We start from the raw sequence: 19,660 nt of genomic DNA on the forward strand, positions 1-19,660 counted from the left end.
ATAATCATAAATGGTCCATGTTGCAAATAAATTTGAGCATGATTAGTTCAGTAATGACGACATAGATAAGTTCCCTTCTGTGGTGAAGGGGCATGTCAAACAAGGGAAGCAAACACAGATGAGAAGAACAGGGAAAGGAAGAATCAACAAAACAGTTGTATCTTACATGTTTGTCCTTGAAAGCACTTAGAAAATGTCCACTGATCCATTTTAGCCATTGGACATTTTATATATATATATATATATATATGTCTGATGTCCAGTGGCCATATATATATATATATATATATATATATATCCTGAGGCTTACCTTACAGGGCTGCACCAACTTGATGTGTATATACTTTATTTTTCTTTGATCAGGTCTTTGTTTTGTGTGTCCAGCCAGCCATATTTTTACTTTATAAGGTTATGGGATATGTCCACTGAATACAGCTGGCAAAATATTCTAACTGTGTATCTGTGACATATTTTGGGCAGCTGTATTTTCTGTTCTTCCTTTTTTTTCTTCTTTTTTTTTCTCGTTAACATTGATAAGTATGCAGTGTGCAACTGAATGTTGTGAATATTGCATTGTTCTGAATGCAGTTTTATCCCAAGGATGGTATTTGCAATTTTGCAGGGCAAGATGAATTTATTATGATGATGATGAGAATAACGTTATACACCAGAATAAATCATGGATTAAAATTGTGCTCACTTGCTGTCAGAAGTGAATGGCGGTTTCATCATTGAGCTGTTTCAGTGTCTGTCCACACGCGTCAGACATTTTGAATACTGCTGAATTTTGCTTGATAACTACTGAGCTTTAGGGTTCTTCTCCTTGGTTATCTCATTTTACCATGTTTCTTGTACAATGAGGAGAAAAAAGTTGAGTGTCAAAATATATTATCATTACAATTAAAACATGGGATGAAGTGTGGATGACGTCAGCTATTTTGTGGTTTGTGGGGAAAGGGAGTATTGGAACGTTCTGGCATCTCTTTCTTTCCCTTTTTTTCTTTCTATTTTCAGTTCACATAACAATGCCAATTATGACATTTGTAAAGTCTGTGTCTTCTGTAATTGACTGTTTGATGACAGAGGTCCATGTTTCTGAAATCTTCACTGTGACTGAATGCTTGTGTTTCACAGGAGCAAGCATATTTGGCCAGGTTGTCGCACTATGAATTGCTAGAGAAAAGAAAGATCGGGTAAAATCTCCTGCCACTACTAATACAGTTTTCACGTTGTGCTGTTCCTTGTCAAATTATCTTCACACTGTTCAGATCTGATTTGTAGCTTCCACACCGGCCTCAGCCATCACTCTTTACTCTCCTCTCATGTGCCTGGAGTCAAGAGGAAACTATAACTGTAAGGTTTTACCTGTACTTTTCTTCAATATTTCATTGTGATCAGCTGAACTTGGCATAAAATATGGGGGATGGGTTTGTAGTTTTGATGCACTCCAGTGTGGTGGTGGTTGTGGAGACAGTGTCTGTGTGTCTGTGTGTTTCATTGTCTGTGGGTAGGGGTGCAGATGGAGACTTCACAAGTCTTCGAGCGGACATTGTTTTGCAATAAAACTGCTTGCTGTAGGCGTCATGTCATCGTCCAGCATGTTCATGGTTTATTCTTCTCCAGTATTTGTGACTGATCTAGATACTTCATCTTTCTGTGCTGTTTGGATTTCTTATAATATGATAGAAGAGTGCTTGGAACGGTAACTGATTTATGTGAATGTATGAATGTTTGTAAGGAAAATCCCATAGCTCTGAAAATGAAAATGCAGCAACCCAAATGTAAAGCTGTGGGCATTGGTTTAGAGATGGATGATTGCACATTGTCTGAAATGTTTTATGTATTGTACCTACCTCCATTTCCCCCTGGGAATGTGGACTTAGATGCTAGCTGTGTTGCCTGTATGTACTATAGTTAGGATGTGTTTGCCAGTGCCCAGAATTTTCTTGCATATCCTGTCACTTCCCCTTTTCTTTTTCCCCTTTGTGGACATTACTGGAGGTGTTTACATGTCATTGGCATGTGCTTTGAATTGAACAGATCTGAATGAAAGATACCTTGCCAAAGATAGTGATTTTGCTTGTTTCTTTTGAATGATCTTATTTCTTGAATTGCATGATTATTTTGTGTATGTAGAGAGAAAAGACATTATTTTTGTTTTCATGAAATACAAAAGAAGATTAATCTTTGGTAGAAAAAAGAAAGAAAGAAAGAAAAAAAAGGTGTTTGAATTGCTGACTGCAATCATTTGTCAAGCAGATGGTTTTTGTGTACAGTGTCATGGGAGCAACAGTGACAGACCCACATGGTTATGTTGCACTAAATCAGCTGTAAAAAAAAAGGGGGGTGAGGGGGTGGCATGTGGGTGCTTTTAGACAGTTAAAAATCAGATCTCTGTATCTTTTTGTGTGTGTATGAACATTTAAGAACTATATATAAGTTTTTTTGTTGGTCCAGTGTGTGTGTGTGTATGTGTGTGTGTGTGTGCATGTGTGCACACACACACATTAACTTGTGCTCATTTAGTTCCAATATTAAATATGATAAAACAGACATGGATCCAAAACACTGTGCAGGCTTGGACTTATGACTGTAAGGGGGAGGGGGGGGGTATAAAACTACCTGTAATATGGCATGTACCTTTTAAAGAATTGTTTTACTGCCTGCTTTGATAAATTGAAGATCACTATTACTTTGATACTTAAAATGCTATCAAACAAATGTGAAATAATCTGGCTAAGCAGCTGTTAGTGATAATTATGCACTTTTTCTTTTTTTGAATTGTATTGGTACAGTGTTGTTCTTATATTTTTGGCTTACATTAGTATATGTGATAACCCTGTGTACCAGTTTGCTGTGTGTGTGTGTGTGTGTGTGTGTGTGTCCATGATAATCTTTAAACAGTTCATTTTCTCTGGAAATATTTTGATGACACCAAATATGGCTCAAAAATTGGAGAGAAAAAAGTTCGTTTTTTTCCACACATTTGTATATTATCAAAATGCTCTTTGGAAGGGCACAAAAATTGTAAAGAATCTAAAAATGTTTCCACACGCAGGTAACTTACATTTTTAAAATCTTTTTCACAAAACAGCACTTTTGATCTGTCATACTGACACATTGATTGAAAGCAGTTGTTAAATTTATCTAAAACATTAGATTTTAGAATATGACTCATGGCATAGAAAGGCTATTGAGTTGTACACTCAGTGTGAAGGTTTTACTCTATCTACATTCACAGAACTGAGTAATTAAAAAGATAATAAAAATAAATGAAAATTTAAAAAAAAACACAAAAAAAAACCGTTCACAGAAGTGGTCGTTTGTCTGAAAATGTCATTGTGTAGTCCCTTTTATCCATATTCATTATCAGCATGTGCATTAGCATGCATATTTATTGGACCAAAAGCTGTGTGCTGTAGCGTGCATATTAATCAGACAAAAAGTTGTTCACTGGAAATGGCTTCTTTTTCAGCTTACAACTTTTAGTTTGACAAACACTTGTTTCAAATGGTGAGCAAATACATCAAGATCGTGATATGTATGTACAGTTAACACCGTGCCCCACACTCCACCCGTTGCGTTTTCAGTTTTGTCGTTCATTGTACAGCAAGAATCAAATGTGAGCCATAAAGGCTTTGCCTCTTTTTTTCTTCATCTTTTTTATCTTGCTGCAGATTTGGTTAATAAAAGTATGTAAAATGCCTAAATAACATAAATGAACTGATTTTCCTTTGGAAAAAAAAAAAAAGATTCACTCTTGTGTTCATTCTGCAGAAGCCATGAACCACTTCACACATTTGTCATTTTACATAGCAGAAACACAGACCATCAGTGTTTGTTTTTGTTTTTGTTTTTGTTTTTGTTTTTGTTCTTTTTTCTGTTTTGTTTTTTTCAGAAATTTCATCAGCCAATAATACAAGAGATGTCTACAGTTAATAGTATTTTGATCTGGGAGCAAACATGTCATTTTGATTAAATTGAGACAGCTGGATATGTCTAAGATTCATCCACATTATGTGTTTGAAATATTATGTTATGGTCAAATGCTCAAGCCACCTTTTCTCTCATTTGGATGTCAAAATATTTGGGTTTTCATAAATGTTATCGTGCTAGAGATGGTCTCCCGCTATGCACTTGCAAGAGGTCACTCCGTTATGTTGCCTTCATTACTAACATTGCATAAAGTGTTAATGACTGCGTTTCTGAAACATTTGAGTTTGTATGTTTTAAACATTTGATTCTGTGTGTTAGTACTTGTGTGTCCCAAATACTAATTTGCTTTGTTTCTTTCTAGACATTTTGAAAAAGGTATTGGTGTGTTTCATGCGGCATACTTTCATACTTAAACACAAATGTTTGTTTTTGATGAAATGTTTTCTGTTTGCAGATGACAATGCAGATTCCACGACAGTGCCCTTCAATGAGTCGGGAAGCAAGCGTCATGACCACCTGGATCAGCAGATGATCAAGTACCTCAACAAGGACATCACCAACACAGAGTTCTTCTACAAGCCTCCCGTCAACAACCTGACCCTGGCCTTCACAAACCCAGAGCTGGAGGAGGACTACAGGAACCACTACCTGGAGTCTCAGCTGTTCCGGGAGGAGAGCGTGGCTTCCCCGCGCTACCACTCCTTCATCGAGATGGTCCTCTCGCTCCTTCTCTTCCTGCTCATTGCTCTCTGTGGGTTCTTGATGTTCTACCGCAGTGTGGCGTTCATTGTGACCTTTGTGCTGGCTCTGGTGCTGGAGATTCTGGTGCTGATTGAGATCGCCACGGACGTCCAGATGGGCAGCGCCAAAATGGAGCGCTGCAGCGGTTTTGCCAAGTGCATGTCATCCTGGGGAATGCGCAACTTCATGGGGGTGCTGATGGCAATACTGCCAGCCATCACCATCTACACCAACTTCACCTGTGAGCTGGCGGTCGATGATCGCTGGAAGGATCGTTTCTTCTGTTTCTGCATCATCGTGTCCCTGCTTAACTTCTGCAACTTCTCCATGCTGTCTTCAATTGGCAAGTCCATTGTGGCCAGTGTGGTGGGCATCATTCTGCTCATCCTGCTCAACGTCTCTTTATGTCCGTTCCCTTCCTATGCCCCTGTCGTGGCTGCTAATTCCAGTATGACCACCACTCTTGCCCCCATTGGAGGGCTGACCACGCTGGCTATGAGGAACATGACCAGGTCTGACATCCACAGTCACCTGTTCTCTGGGGAGAACTCTCTGCGCTTTGAGATTGTGCTGGACATCCTGCTTCTCTTGGTGCTCATCTGGTTCCTCAACCGTGAGTTTGAAATCAGCTACCGCCTCAGTTACAATGGCAGCGCACAGGCAGATAATGACACCCAACAGATGCAGGAAAACAAGGAGCAAGCGGATTGGCTGCTGCATAACATCATCCCTGAGCATGTGTCAGATGTTGTTAAGCGTACCCACAAGTATTCTAAGAACCACAAGGATGTAGGTGTCATCTTTGCCACCATTATCAACTTCAATGAGTTTTACGATGAAGGCTTCAAGGGTGGACGGGAGTATTTGCGAGTGCTGAATGAGCTGGTCAGTGACTACGAGGACCTCCTGGACCGAAAGTGCTTCAAGGACGTGGAGAAGATCAAGACCATCAGTGCCACCTTCATGGCTGCCTCGGGGCTGAACGAGGCGTCCCGCCAGGCCAACAAGCACCCCAACGCCCACCTGTTTGCTCTCATGGACTTTGCTGTGGAGCTGCAGCAAGTTATCGATAACTTCAATGAGAGCATTTTCAACTTTAACTTTGTGCTGAACATCGGCTACAACTTCGGTGAGGTCACAGCCGGTGTGATTGGCACCACCAAGCTCCTGTACGATATCTGGGGGGACACAGTGAACATTGCCTCTCGCATGTACTCCACAGGAGAACCTAATCGGATCCAGGTGCCCGAGTCCACCCTGCCCAAACTGGAGGAAATGTTTGAGTTTGAGTACCGTGGGGAGATCCTTGTGAAGGGCAAGGGCACCATGAAGACTTACCTGTACACGAAGAAGAGGCCAGGAGCCCAGTGGGACTGAGGTACTCAAGAGTAAGCTACTCAGTGGAAAGTGTGATTGGACTTCTCAAAGATCCATGAGGGCAAACTGAAGTCAGTCAGAACACAGTCATAGTCTGGAGCTACAATCACAGAGAAGTACTGTCTTTTACCAGGAAAGACATGCATATCTGCATTGTAGTCACAAATTTGGTGAAGCGCTGATGTTCTTGATAGGAGTCAGTTCAGTGGAAATGAAGGGTAGAGAATGGAAGAGGAGATATTTATCAAGTGCAACGCCAGGACTTATTTGGTGGAACCAGAATGGGGAATGAGTGAATCATAACAGCTTTCATGTGATCCACTAAGAGCACAGTGCCACAACCTGGAAGCAAAGTCAGTGTCAAAGCAATATGAATATCTTCAATAGATCTGTCACTGTTTATCCACAGTTTTATGGTGTGCCTACATCTGTGTGGTAATACATAAACTTGGAGAGAAAAAAGATTCCCCATAAAAAAATCTAAGCGTTAAATTAATAAGATTGCTTCACATCATATTAATCACAATCAACAAGCTCCACAATCAGCATGAATAGAGATCAAGTTTTGCCTCAAGTTATCTGAATTTGTTGTGTGTGTTTATGGAAAGTGTGCTGTTGTCATTGCTTCAGCACTACTGGGGATATCATCAGCTGCTTGTCAACAATCAGTGACATCAAGTGATATTTCTCCATTGTCCACCTGACTGTGTGCAAACACCAAGTGATGAAAATCATAACAGCTTCATGTGAAATTTTCATTGACACGTCATGTGAGGCAAACTACATCTGTCTGTAAGACAGTGAAGCTGCTCACGGCAAAGATAAAAAGAGCAAGCAGTGTTCTGATGGGCTGTGCGCACCAGGCAGGGCGAGCTGTCGACAGAACCATGTCAGGATTCAGACACGCCCCATGTCCAGCCAGTGCAGTGGTCATCCAGAGAGAGACCAGGGCCATTTTTAGGAACAGGAGAATGTTTGCAGTGTTTACCAACAAATAAAATCACAACAATAAAATGTGTGAAAACATGCACACATGATAGCAGCTGGCTTTTCAGAGTTTCGTTCTGTTTGCACCGATGTGGAAAAAGTATTGTTCTGCAGAGGTATTTGAATTGCCAGTTTGATGCTGTGAATGCCAAAACTGACATAGTTGTTAATTGGGAGGATTGTGTCTTTGAGATGTTTTTCCCCCCGTTTCTGCCATTTCAAGTTTGTGTGTGTGTGTGTTTTTGTTTTTTGTTGTTGTGGTTTTTTTTATCAGTTACTGATGCTGTTTCATTTGACATCTCTATCTGCCACTTTCATTTCTTGTTGGCCACATTTGCGAACATTGTTCTGCACCTGAACAAGGCCCAGCCATTTTCTCAGAGCGAGCTGAATCCTGGTATTTGTCTGCATCATCAGTGTTTCTGGGAAACCCAATCCTGTGACATACTGACATCCGCACCAGACACAGCTCTGATTGTCTGAAGGTCCATTCACATTTGTCTCTTGTAAACTTGTGCATTTCGGTTTGCAGCAAGTGTGTCAGCTGGTTTTTCATCTGGATTCACATCAGTTCAGGAGAGGGTAACAATTTTAAAGTAGAGTTTTGGAGAAAACATCTCCGTATACAACTATATAACTATATTACTATAACTTGCATGGACTGTTGACACTTGAGCGCTGTACTTGGTTGTGGTCATGGCTCATTGTTCTTACTCCTCAAATTATCTGTTCTCATTCTTTTCTGATAGTTTGAGCAAGCACACAACAACAACAACAACAAAAAAAATGTTCATTCTGTCTTTTGATGAAGCTGTTTTTTTCTTCATTTCAGGGTGTTTTTTTTTATCATTATTATCAATCATAAAATACACTTGCACAGCAGACCTGTGTTACTTGAATTTTAATCATGTGATTTGTGAGTGCATTTGAAGGCATATAATTCTTGTGGAAGTTCAACAGTATAGTAAACTGTCTTGTGTGTTTGGTATCAGTACCTTTACTGTTTTTGTTCTCATAGTATGTGTTACAGCTTGTAAGTTACTGTAACTTTTTTTTCTCGTTACTTCATGCTGCTCTCAGTCCCTATTTACCCAGATAATTGTAACAACAAACTGTTCAGATAGGGATTAAAGTAAAACGAATAGAAATATTGTTGCTATTTAGGGTAGTTGGATAAAATGCCAGGACTGGTTGTTGTTTTTTTCATTAAAAAAAGAAGAAATTTTGCATAGAAAGAATGGGAGTAGATAATGATTGTTTTTAAGGAATTTTATATGACTGTTATTGATTTATTGACTGGAGAAAGAAACGCAAAAGAGGCAGCACAGTCGTATTCTGCTCTGGGAGTCAGATGGGTGCTGATTTATAACTGCCAGAGAATAATAATCATGTTTCACTAGTTGTTTGGTGTTTTGATCTTCTTTTTCTTTTCTTTTTTTTCTTTCTTTTTTTTCAGTTGAAATATAGCAATAGACATTGTTTTAGAACAGAAATTGAAAACAATATAATATCAGCAACAGAAATAATTGACCCCAAATCTATTTGTTATTTAGCGTAAGAAGTAGCTGACCTGTAAGTGTGTTTTTAAACGGGGAAAAAAAGAAAGAATAATTGCAGGCACACTCGCAAGCCCACACATGCACACGCTTACACACACACACACACACACACACACATTCATAAGAGGGTGGAAGGGATATACATGTGTAAACATTAAACGTACATCATTGACAGACATTAGTGTTAAATGCTCCCATGCACATTATTAAAACATCTTTTGAGAAAGCATACTTGACAAATAACTTAATATGTGCTCAAACGAAATGAAACAAAGCAAACTAAAACAGAATATTGTATGATGAGATGAATCGGTTTCTCCACCGTCCCTGTTCAGATTCTCTACTTTTATCTGATTGTTTCTCCCTCTGCTGTCCTCGTCGCTTCTTTGTAATGACACACTGGCATCATGCAGGCTTTGATAGATTTTAATTGCCATTTGCAGTGCTGACAGTGATAATATTGATACAACCTGAGTGAAGTGAATACAGTTCTATGGTGTTGGGGGTTTTTTTTGGGTTTTTTTTTGTTGTTTTTTTTGGGGGGGGGTTGGATTTTTTTCCTGGAAGGGGGTCTTTTGTTGTTGCTTTTTCCATTCAAAATCACCACACGACTCTGGAGGATTTGCTTTAACAGGAATGTTGTCCCTTTTTTTTTCTTTTCTTTTTTTGATAATACATTAGTTTGAAATGAAGTTGGTTATTTACATTCTGGCTTGTGCTTTCTTTGTTCACAGCAAGTTGAATTAGGGATTACTTTTTTTCCATAATGATATGGATCAGTATAAGATTTCCCTTTTTAGTTTTTGTTTTAATCCTGTGCTTTGTGCGTGAGAAGATGGAGGGATAAATGACACATACAAACAAATATTTTACAGTGGACAGATTAGATACCTCCCTGAAAATAATCAGCAACATTTTCAGAACTGATACCGATACTCTTTTAACCATTATAAACATATTTTAATTGTCTGTTTTATAAGACTGCATGAGAAAAAAAAAGTAAGTATTCAAACAGACAAGTAATCAAAACCAGTGATGTCCATCACAAAAATGACAGAATACTTTAGTAAGATTCTGAGCAGATAATGTTTAGACACATACTTTAAGCCAGTGATATCCATTGCGAAAATGACAATATCTTTACCCAAATTACGCAGATCACTTTAGAAGAGAAAAGTGAAAGATAACTTCTGAAATGATTTGAATATATGGTAAAAATTGTTTTTTAAAAAGGGTCAGGCATTAGTGACTCAAGACACATAAACATAAGGGATAAAAACTAAGTCAAACAGTTCAGTTTTTGTCTGTAATACTAGACGTAAAAAGAATGATAGTAGATAATCATATAATGGTAAAAGTTTCAAGGACTTGTATGGCATAAGCCATCTACAAAAACAGTGATGAAAAAACATAAAGCACCAGTCTGTATTATATTTTCATTGAGATAAAAACTGAAGACACCAGAGTTATAGCAAGACGTCTTATCACTGAGTTGCTGTGAATTATAGCCAAGCACAGCAAGCCAGTAGACCTAATTTACATCAGTTTGACATGGTAATGGTAAGTATATTTATCCAGACTGGGAGTATGATACAAACTCCCCATGTTTGTACTATACAAACAAATACAAACACAGATTTTAAATCATACAAGGCCTTTTTGATGTGGAATTTCACTGCATAAAAGGGACCAGATATGAAATGAAATCTCAGTAATTAAGGATTGGCCGGAGAGGTCAGTGAATAGAGTGGTCTGGCTGGGTGAGAGACCACGTAATGAAAACTAAGAACAATCACAAATTTACCTTTTGCTGTTCAGTCTTGTTGATGTTTCAGTGTTTGGACATACAGCATTCCTTGTAACTGCATATCTTAAAAAAGAAATAATGTTATTTAGGAAAAGCTTGTATCATCACTGGTGGAGAAAAAAAAAGGAAAGAAACCGGAGCTGTGAGTGAGCAATATGGACATGTTTTCAAAATAATTTCATATTGCAGATTATTCACAGGGCATGCTTTCTGCATAACATGACAGTTATTACTTGAGGTATATGGTGGTCAGGGAATAAGGAAATGTGCCTGAATAGTTATACATCTGTTGAACATTAGATCTTAATTCCCTTTGTCTGAGTGTATGATTATCATTTATACATTGAAGTAAGGGTTTACTTGGTATGGTAAAGCACACTATTCATAAAAAAAAAGATTATTCACCGTTTATATTGTGTTTGTTTTTGGTGAGGTTGTGTTTTTTTCCATATAGATAAACATAGTTGAATAAGCATCATTTTGATGAATTGTTTCTTGATGCTTATTTTCTTATTGTTCTGGGGCTTGTCTTGTCTGTTTCTCGGATTAATATCACATATTTTTAAATTTTTATTTCACATTTTATATGTTTCTGTGTTTTAACAAATAAAATGTTGCTGATATGAAACAAAAGAAAGTTGAGAAAGAAAAGTTAAACATTGACTTGAAGGGTTCAAAGTAAACAAAATTGCTCGTCCACTTGAATGATATTACAAGCGTATCATATATATTGTGTGAAATGCTGATTCCAATGCTTATGTAGTTTCTTCATTGTAAATTGACACACAGATTGACGGGCGCAATAGCCGAGTGGTTAAAGCGTTGGACTGTCAATCTGAGGGTCCCGGGTTCGAATCACGGTGACGGCGCCTGGTGAGTAAAGGGTGGAGATTTTTACGATCTCCCAGGTCAACATGTGCAGACCTGCTAGTGCCTGAACCCCCTTCGTGTGTATACGCACGCAGAAGATCATATACGCACATTAAAGATCCTGTAATCCATGTCAGCGTTTGGTGGGTTATGGAAACAAGAACATACCCAGCATGCACACCCCCGAAAACAGAGTATGGCTGCCTACATGGCGGGGTAAAAACGGTCATACACTTAAAAGCCCACTCGTGTGCATACGAGTGAACGCAGAAGAAGAAGAAGACACACAGATTTATCATATTCACACAATATCCAGGGGTGTGAGAGCTATGCGGACACACATGCACAATTTCTGTCCCTGTCTAGCCACTAGGGCCATTGGTCACTTCATGCAACAAAACAGTAACATTTGACAATACATTTCTTTATGCAGAAATTATCAGCTGATGATGCAGTGATACACTTGATGTCTGCACTTAGTAGATGTTATTTAGGTCTGGGATGTATAGCGGAAGTACCAAAGATTAATTTCCATTGTGAGCAGAAAATACGTTTTGTTCTATACCGGATTTTAGGCTCATAGGAAACAGTCTTCTTTCTTCATGCGCAATTTTAAAAAAGTGTAATACTGACCCCTGCAGAGCATTTCATGCTCTGTTATTGGGATTTGTTAACGCTTTTTTTACTTTTTTTTTTTCTTTTTTCCCCCAGACTCCCTAGGGAGGTGCCATCTTTCCATCACACGTGGGACTATATCAGCAGCATCCCCACCCCTACCCCAACCCCCCTCCGGCCAGCTACAGTATGCTTTTTTGATTCAGTCCCTCTCACATCCTGGAATATCTGTTACACAATATCTATTTCAATGGCTGTTACTAGTCTGTCTTTGAGCCCAAAATTTGGTCCACTTGGGCATTTTATTGTTTCTTTTAATCCTAAATCATTTGATAGCTGGACAGCTGTTCCTTGTATCAACTGCTTCCACATCAGCAAAGGTGATGATTGTGGAGGTAGAACACATAAACTCGTAATGATATTTTAAGATATGTACAATGAAATTAGTTGTCAAGATGGTACTGGTAGGAAGTTGGTCTTTTGTGGTATGTTGTTGCTAATATACACTTGTTGTGTGTGTGTGTGTGTGTGTGTGTGTGTTATCAATGATTTTTGTCCTTGATATGATATGCTGCGGTGCATTACATTTGATGATATAAATGTTTTTTATAGACAAGTACTAAAGGATTGCTGTTAAATGTAGATGAGAGGACAGTGACCTTGAAGGAAAGAAAAATAGTTTTTATGTATACTGACATATGTTTAAAGTGAGTCTGTGTCGTTGCTCCCTCTAAGTGCATAATTTATTTCAGTCTGTGTGTGTGTGTGTGTTTCCCTACATCTGCAAATGGTAAAGCAACCAAGAATTAGGCACAAATAAATCTTTTCCAGTCATCCTTTACATTAATTAGAAGAAGAAGCATGGAGAAAGGTCAAGGAAATTTGGCACAAAAAAAAGAAACAGTTTGTTTCTTGCATCAAAATTTCATAAAATAATGGTTTAGTGAGTAGTTATGGTAACAGCGTGATCCCTGTTGAAGGCCAGGGTCCTAACACCGCATACCATTATGGGAAAACCTTGTGGTGTCTTGCATACAATTTTCATCAGACTTTTGTACATTGACTGGTTATTGTTAAAATAGTTTCCAAAGGTCTAGGTCATGACACTGCAGTGAAGATTGTCCTGCCACAAGGTGATCTGCTTTTCTGTTCTCAACATCCTTTTTTTTTTCTTTTTTTTTTTTTTTTTAGATTTCCATAATTCCTGTTCAATGATGTTGGTATCATAATTTAGTCTTGAAAGCCTTGCCTCTCTTGTTATGTGTACTGTATGTCACTGTATCTCTTTATTTGTTCTGTGTCTTTCAATTTAGCAGTTTGCTGGCAGAAAGGGTAAGAAAGGTTTGTTTGCTGTTGAGCAAAATTGGTTAAAACCTGGATGTTTTCTTTTTTTCTTTTTGTTTGTTGTTTGTTTCTTTGTTAAGGGCTGCGTTTATAACATGCATGATTGAGTCTTTAAGCCATTTTGATAGGGTGATTTGTTGCAAGGCTTATGAGATGACTATGAGCAGTTTCATGTATATTTAACAGAAGTTTTATATAAAAAAAACAATTTTAAATCTCAGATGGAGTTTGAGTTGCACCAGGTTCTGTCTGTGACCTTGCCAAACGGAAAGGTAGAATAGTATACCCTTAGGTAACTTTTAATATTTTGAACTATATTTTAACTATTTATATATCATATCATTTTCCAAAATTAAGTTCTGTTCACAAATACATGTGCACAAACACATGAATACATGCAGTTGATGAAGTGGTGTGGACATGACAGTCATGTTTGCACATGCATGCATGAATACAGCATGTATACATGTTTTTACCAACACATCCATATATGTATACACATGTACTTGATGTAGTTGCCAGTAGACATGCATAAATACTTTCAAACCAGAGATGGGGAAGCAGTTATTATTTTCAAGGGAATAAATGAACGACTATTTGAGAATTGATCTGCCTTCATGAAAAATAGATTGTTTGCTGGCTTGATTGTCAACAACCTGAGGTCATGCTAATTGTTACTGCACTTTTATTGCTCTGATGGTGCTTAAAATGCTTACAAGTGTGTGTGGTGTTCGATTTTGTCTTTTCACCGAAAGTCACTGTGACTGGTCCCATAACCTATATGGCTTGGGGGATGGGAGGAGGAGGGAGGAGTGGGGGGGGGGGGGTGTCCTGCACTGCTGAACACATCACCAACTGTCTGGCACTCGTGGGATTGGGCGGGTGTTCTGACAAAGTTTCTGACTGTCCACTTAGTTATGTAATCTGCCCACAGCTTTTGCTGTGTCTGCCTTTTCTCTGTTTCCTTTGCACTGTTCCCAGAAGAACAGTCTTGGAGAGCAGGTCAGATCTTGTCACATGGCCATACCATAACTTTTTTTTTTTTTTTTTTTTTTTTTTTTTTTCACTGTTGTCAGAAGATCCTCATGCTGTCTGATGGTTTTCCAGTCTTCTTCATTTGCTATATGGTCCTTACAGAGATGTCAAGAAGTCTTCTGAAGCATCAGTTCCAGTACTTGGATCCTGCGCTGAAGAGTGAGCGTCATTGAAAGCGATGTTGGATAAAAATCAATCAATGAAATAACAACTAGAATGAAAGGGAGTTGGGGTTACACAGAGCAGGGGTACAGAATGAGCAAGATATGTACAAGTGTATGCATGTGCCTAATCGTTTATCGGTGTTATACTCTCAATACTTTTTTTTTTTTTTTTTTTTTTTTTTTAGATACCGAAAAAAATTCAAGGTCTTGAACAATATGCTGATGGGACTGTTTGATACAGAAGCAAAACATAAAATAGGTTAGTTTATGACTCATGAAATGTATGGCTACCATATTTTGTTTTCAAAGCATCGGTTCTTCATCAGAACAGCAGAGATATTTTTCTCTCTATATGGTGGGGGGTTTTTGTTGTTGTTTTTTGTGGGGGTTTTTTGATAATGTGGATGTGAGGAGATTTGTTCATCCTGGCATTTGTGTGCACTCATTTACATTAATATGTTTACTTTTTTATAGTGTCAAATTACTACCTTCTTTACTCCAGAAAAAATCCTCTTTTTTTTTTCTTTTTTTTTCTTTTTTTTTTTTTAAAGGAAGAAAGAAATAAATATATAAACATACATACATACATAGTGTGTATGTGTGTGTGTGGCCATTCCTATACATTGATATCCTGGCTATTTTTAAACAATACTCTCTGTACCAGTAAGACTGGAAAGAAGTAAGGAGTATTGTGCAGGTACATCAATATGTGTGTGTGTGTGTGTGTGTATGATCCTCATAAGACATTGTACTGCATGTATACTTTCAGTGTTGATCATACTGAAGGAGGCAGACAAAAGGAAATAGAAAGACATTATTGGAAGGAGAGAGAGGAGGAGAGAAAAAGAGAAAACCAAGGTGTCAGTGATATCTTCAGATACATAATGTTATGCTGTTGTTTTCAGTCAGAGAAAACCCTGGCTGAAATGAACATGTAAATATACATGTACTATACTTACTATATGATATTCTATTAAAATGTTGACAGCATTGTTCCGGGACAACAGAAACAACATTTAATGTGTTGTTATTTGTAGGTTTGATATTCTAGTTTATATACAATACATTTTTAAAAATATTTGTATCATGTAAAAGGGTACCTTTTTTTTTTTTTTTTTAAATATCCCGTTCATGTGTTAATTTGATGTTCATGTAAATATGTTTCTTTCTACTCTGCATATTTATGTATATATATTTATAGTTTTATCATAAAATGTTTCTGTAGGAGAGTTTTTGTGTTGTTGTTTTTCTGGAACTGTTGTGAATTTTGTTTATCTTTATATATTTATCTACATCTATCTGTCTACATACAAAGGTAAAAGCTTGATTGCTTTGTGCCTATACTTGTCTGAGTTTGGAATGTTTACAATATTTCCATCATGTTTTCTGCAAGAAACAATGTTTGAAAGTTGTGATACTGTCTGCATATTAGGTGTTAATTTGTCATTTTGAAGTTGTGATACTGTCTGCATATTCAGTGTAATTTGTCATTTTGGTAAACACTGGAAAAAACAAAAGAGCAAAGAAGCTCTTTATTCAGAAACATTACGTTGCAATGTTTTTGTGTGTTCTGTTCAGAAACACTGGGACAAAGAGACAGACTGAAAAACCAAAGGACAACAAAGTTTATGTCTGATAATGGTATTTTTAATCAGTTTAAATTTGTGATGGCTTTTATTCTTTGTAGACTTTTTTGTGATTTTTTTTCCCAGCAAAAGTTAAGACCTGGGGAAAAGAGGGAAATATATGATTTTTCTTAAAACCATTTCACACACACACACACACACACACACACACACAAGGACTGTTGCTTCAGTTTCCAGCATTGGTAATGGTATTTTGTTTTCCACATTTATTTACATCTGCTATTAGCATAGAATATACGCAATCATCACATATTTCTGTCTGTTGTTGACATTGGCAGTGCTTGATGTTTTATTTGGTGTTTTTTTTTGTTGTTGTTTTTTTGGGGGGGGGTTCTTTTCTTTTCTATAAAATGGTGAACTGACACTCTTGCCACATGGAGCTGAGTGTTGAAAATGACCAGGCATTTTAGCCATGACCTTCATCCAAGATCACATTTATTTTCTATTGCTATTTAAACTTTGGAAATAGAAAAATGGCTTGGCAATGTTGGTTGATTTTTAGATGTCGTGTTAGATCCATGTAATTGACTAGCTCTGGGTTTGATAGCACTAAGTGTGTGTTTTTTGTTGTATTTGGGGGGTTGGGTTGTGTGTGTTTTTTTTGTTTGTGGGTTTTTTTTGGGGGTTTTTGTTTGTTTGTTTTTTTTGGGGGGTTGTTTTTTTTATGCTGTCAGCAAACTGTACGACTGTATTTCATATTTAAATTGACACAATTAGTGTCAGACTAGTTTGTGTGCATGATATCTAAATAACATTGTTGTCAGTGTAAATGTGCATAATGTGTGTACATTTGTATGTGTTCGTTGTGTGCATTTGCTTTGGGGCATAGAATGGTTACTGAATAATTGGATTTTGTTTTGTTAATCTGTGAACTTGTCTGTCAAAATCATTATTATGGGGAATGCACACAGTCTTCAGCAACATTTCAACACTATTTCCATATATTTCTCAAATGAAATTTGCACCCACAGCTTCAAATTTATGATAGGCTAAAGAGATTTGTTCAAGAAGTTGATACCAATTAATATTTTTTCACTGGCAAATGCAAAGATTTCTAATGTTTGTTTATTAGCCGACCTGACCCCAACCATTTTTTTTAGTCTTAAAATAAAAAACATTAGGATTATGTGGAGGGAATAAAAGTGTTAACTGTTGGTCCCAGTAATTGCAGTTGGAATTTAAATGAGTGGTAACAAATCTTTCTCATTTGGAGCAGATGACATGTTCCTATGATATTTTTTCCCCAGTTAGAACCAGTGTTTATTGATAAAGGCATACATGTATGTTTTTGCTTGTGTGAATGAGTCCCAATGAAGAAAACCTAAGAGCATTTATAAATAATACATAGTATTCCCACTTTCAGGAATTTCTGAGACCCCATCTGTTGCTTTCTTTGGGGTTCCCACACTCACCCCTACCCTCTTTCTTTTCTTTTCTCTTCATTTCTGTGTACCAAGTCTGTTCACCTGTGTATTTTTCAGAAAGCTGTCATATACAGTGCTGGTATTTGTAATATTTGTTCCTGTTATTTAGGTGTGTATTCTGCACTGTTATTTGCCTGTGTTGCCATTTTTGATTTTTGTTCCTCTTTTTCTTTTTTACTTTTTCTGTTGTTGATTTTTTGGGGTTTTTTTTTTTTTGGTTTGTTTTTTTTGATATGGGGTTTAATTAAACAGAATAATTAGCGTGGTATTATCCAAATGGATTTAGTCAAGTGTTTCTCATTTTTACTTGTGATTTAGATTTTTATGTAGGTGTGCTTTTAACCTGCACAGATAAAATGTTTTTTTAACACCACTATTTGTCTTTTAAGATTGTGTTTTTAGCATCACTGTGCATGTGACATGCTGTAAATGTGACTCTTCGGACTGTGATCATGGTGCTCTTGGTTGAATGGCAATGCTGTTCAGATGCTTTGGGGGAGGATTATGGTCTCTTTTTTTCTCGTTTTTTCTCTTTCTTTCTTTTTTAGAGTCCAAAGGTAAGGCAAATATTTAGGGGAAAAATGTCTAATATGGTCCACCATGTGCATGGAAAAAAAAATAATAATGTGGAAGTTTCAGACAAAGAAGGGGACAACAGGCAGAAGTACATGAAGCTGACATTTACAACTTCGACACCTGTATTGACGATGTTCCTGAACATTGAGAGAATGATCTTGATTAACAAAATGATTCTTGAATCTACCATTGCCTGCATGCGCATATATATATATATATATATATATATAAAATATAAGGACCGATTTGTTATGGATAGTATAAACTCACATATCTCAGTTCTTGTAGTCTAAGACACTAACTTGTCGCTTCACTAATGCCCCATGGATGAGGCGTTGTTCCAGCAAAGAACTTGTTCCAAAAATGAATCACTTATTTTCTTTGTAACTGTCATTGTACATGATGTGCTGCCTGTCAGCCATTGACCAGAAACATGGCTTTTTCAGACATTGATTTTTTATTTCATTTTTAAGCTGATTTCATGATTTAGATTTATCAAAAGCTGTGTTATGGGGTGTGTGTGTTGGGGGTGTGGTGGTGGGGGGGTGGGCGGGGAGACAGCTGGAGAATGGTAACAGAACAACACAAGATTGATAATTACATATTGTATAGGCATGAAAGGTAAGTTCAGCCTCACAGTAAATCAATCAAGATATGCATAATACCATGGGACAGGCTCTGTCACCAAAATGATTAAGTAGCAAAAGAGCAGAAAATTGCAGGCAGGAAATGTGAATGCTTGAATTTTATTTGTCTTTTTTTTTCTTCTTCTTTTTTTCCTTTTTAAACCGTCTCTTTTATTTCAGAGGAAAATTAGTCTCATCAAATCAGTTCATCACTGCAGAAGGTAACTGAAATCACCATACGGTTGTGTTTTGTTCCAACCATCATGGATATCACGTCCTCTATTTGCTACCATTTGATCCTTGCTTTTTTTCTTTTCTTTTTTTTTCAGGTTATACATTCACGTTTTTGAAATTCACATCCTCAGAGCTGCAGAGACATTTTGTAACTTGCAGTAAAATAGTGTAAGCCCCTTTTCCCTGTTTTGATTTTAACAAATTAATACATGTTTTTAATGAAGGATTTTTTTCCCATTTGTCACTTCTGTTGATGCTTGTGCTGTTGTAATAGTGTGCGAGTGTGTGTATGCTTTGGTGTGTGGTGTATACTTTGTGTGTGTAAAGGCAGGTTCTGCTATGCTCAAGCCCAACAGATTTGGTTTCAGTTCCATTATCTGTCACACAATCATGTTGTTTCTGAAAATGTTAGTGGTAAGTATGTTTAACTTGCATATATCATTATATGGAATATGTCCTTTACCTTTATTTATTTATGTGTTTTTTGGAGGAAAGGGGGTGGGGAGATATTTGTGGTGTCATTTTTCCCCCCTTCTACCTGTGTGTGTACATACATGTATGTTACTTATTATTTTTTTCCCTGAACATTAACTTCATTCATGTTTGGCTTTACGTGTTCACACATACATACATGTTTTTGCAGTTTGCTTTGATCAAAGTTGTGCTCAAGACTATTTGCTCGGTTGTTGGTGAAGATTAGTGATAATTATATATTAGGC

At 37.2% G+C, this 19,660-nt stretch overlaps 1 protein-coding gene across 1 annotated transcript in view; it reads left to right on the forward strand.

The window, feature by feature from the left end:
• The window catches only part of LOC143298953 (adenylate cyclase type 9-like), a 90,484-nt gene extending 82,990 nt beyond the window's left edge, over positions 1-7,494 (forward strand). The window contains exon 6 of the mRNA XM_076612002.1: positions 4,391-7,494. Within this exon, the coding sequence (XP_076468117.1) occupies positions 4,391-6,054 (1,664 nt within the window). The 3' untranslated portion in view covers positions 6,055-7,494. The remainder of the gene's footprint in view (positions 1-4,390) is intronic.
• Positions 7,495-19,660: the final 12,166 nt, after the last annotated feature.

The sequence above is a fragment of the Babylonia areolata genome, chromosome 24, assembly GCF_041734735.1.
Source record: "Babylonia areolata isolate BAREFJ2019XMU chromosome 24, ASM4173473v1, whole genome shotgun sequence".
Lineage (NCBI taxonomy): Eukaryota > Metazoa > Mollusca > Gastropoda > Neogastropoda > Buccinidae > Babylonia > Babylonia areolata.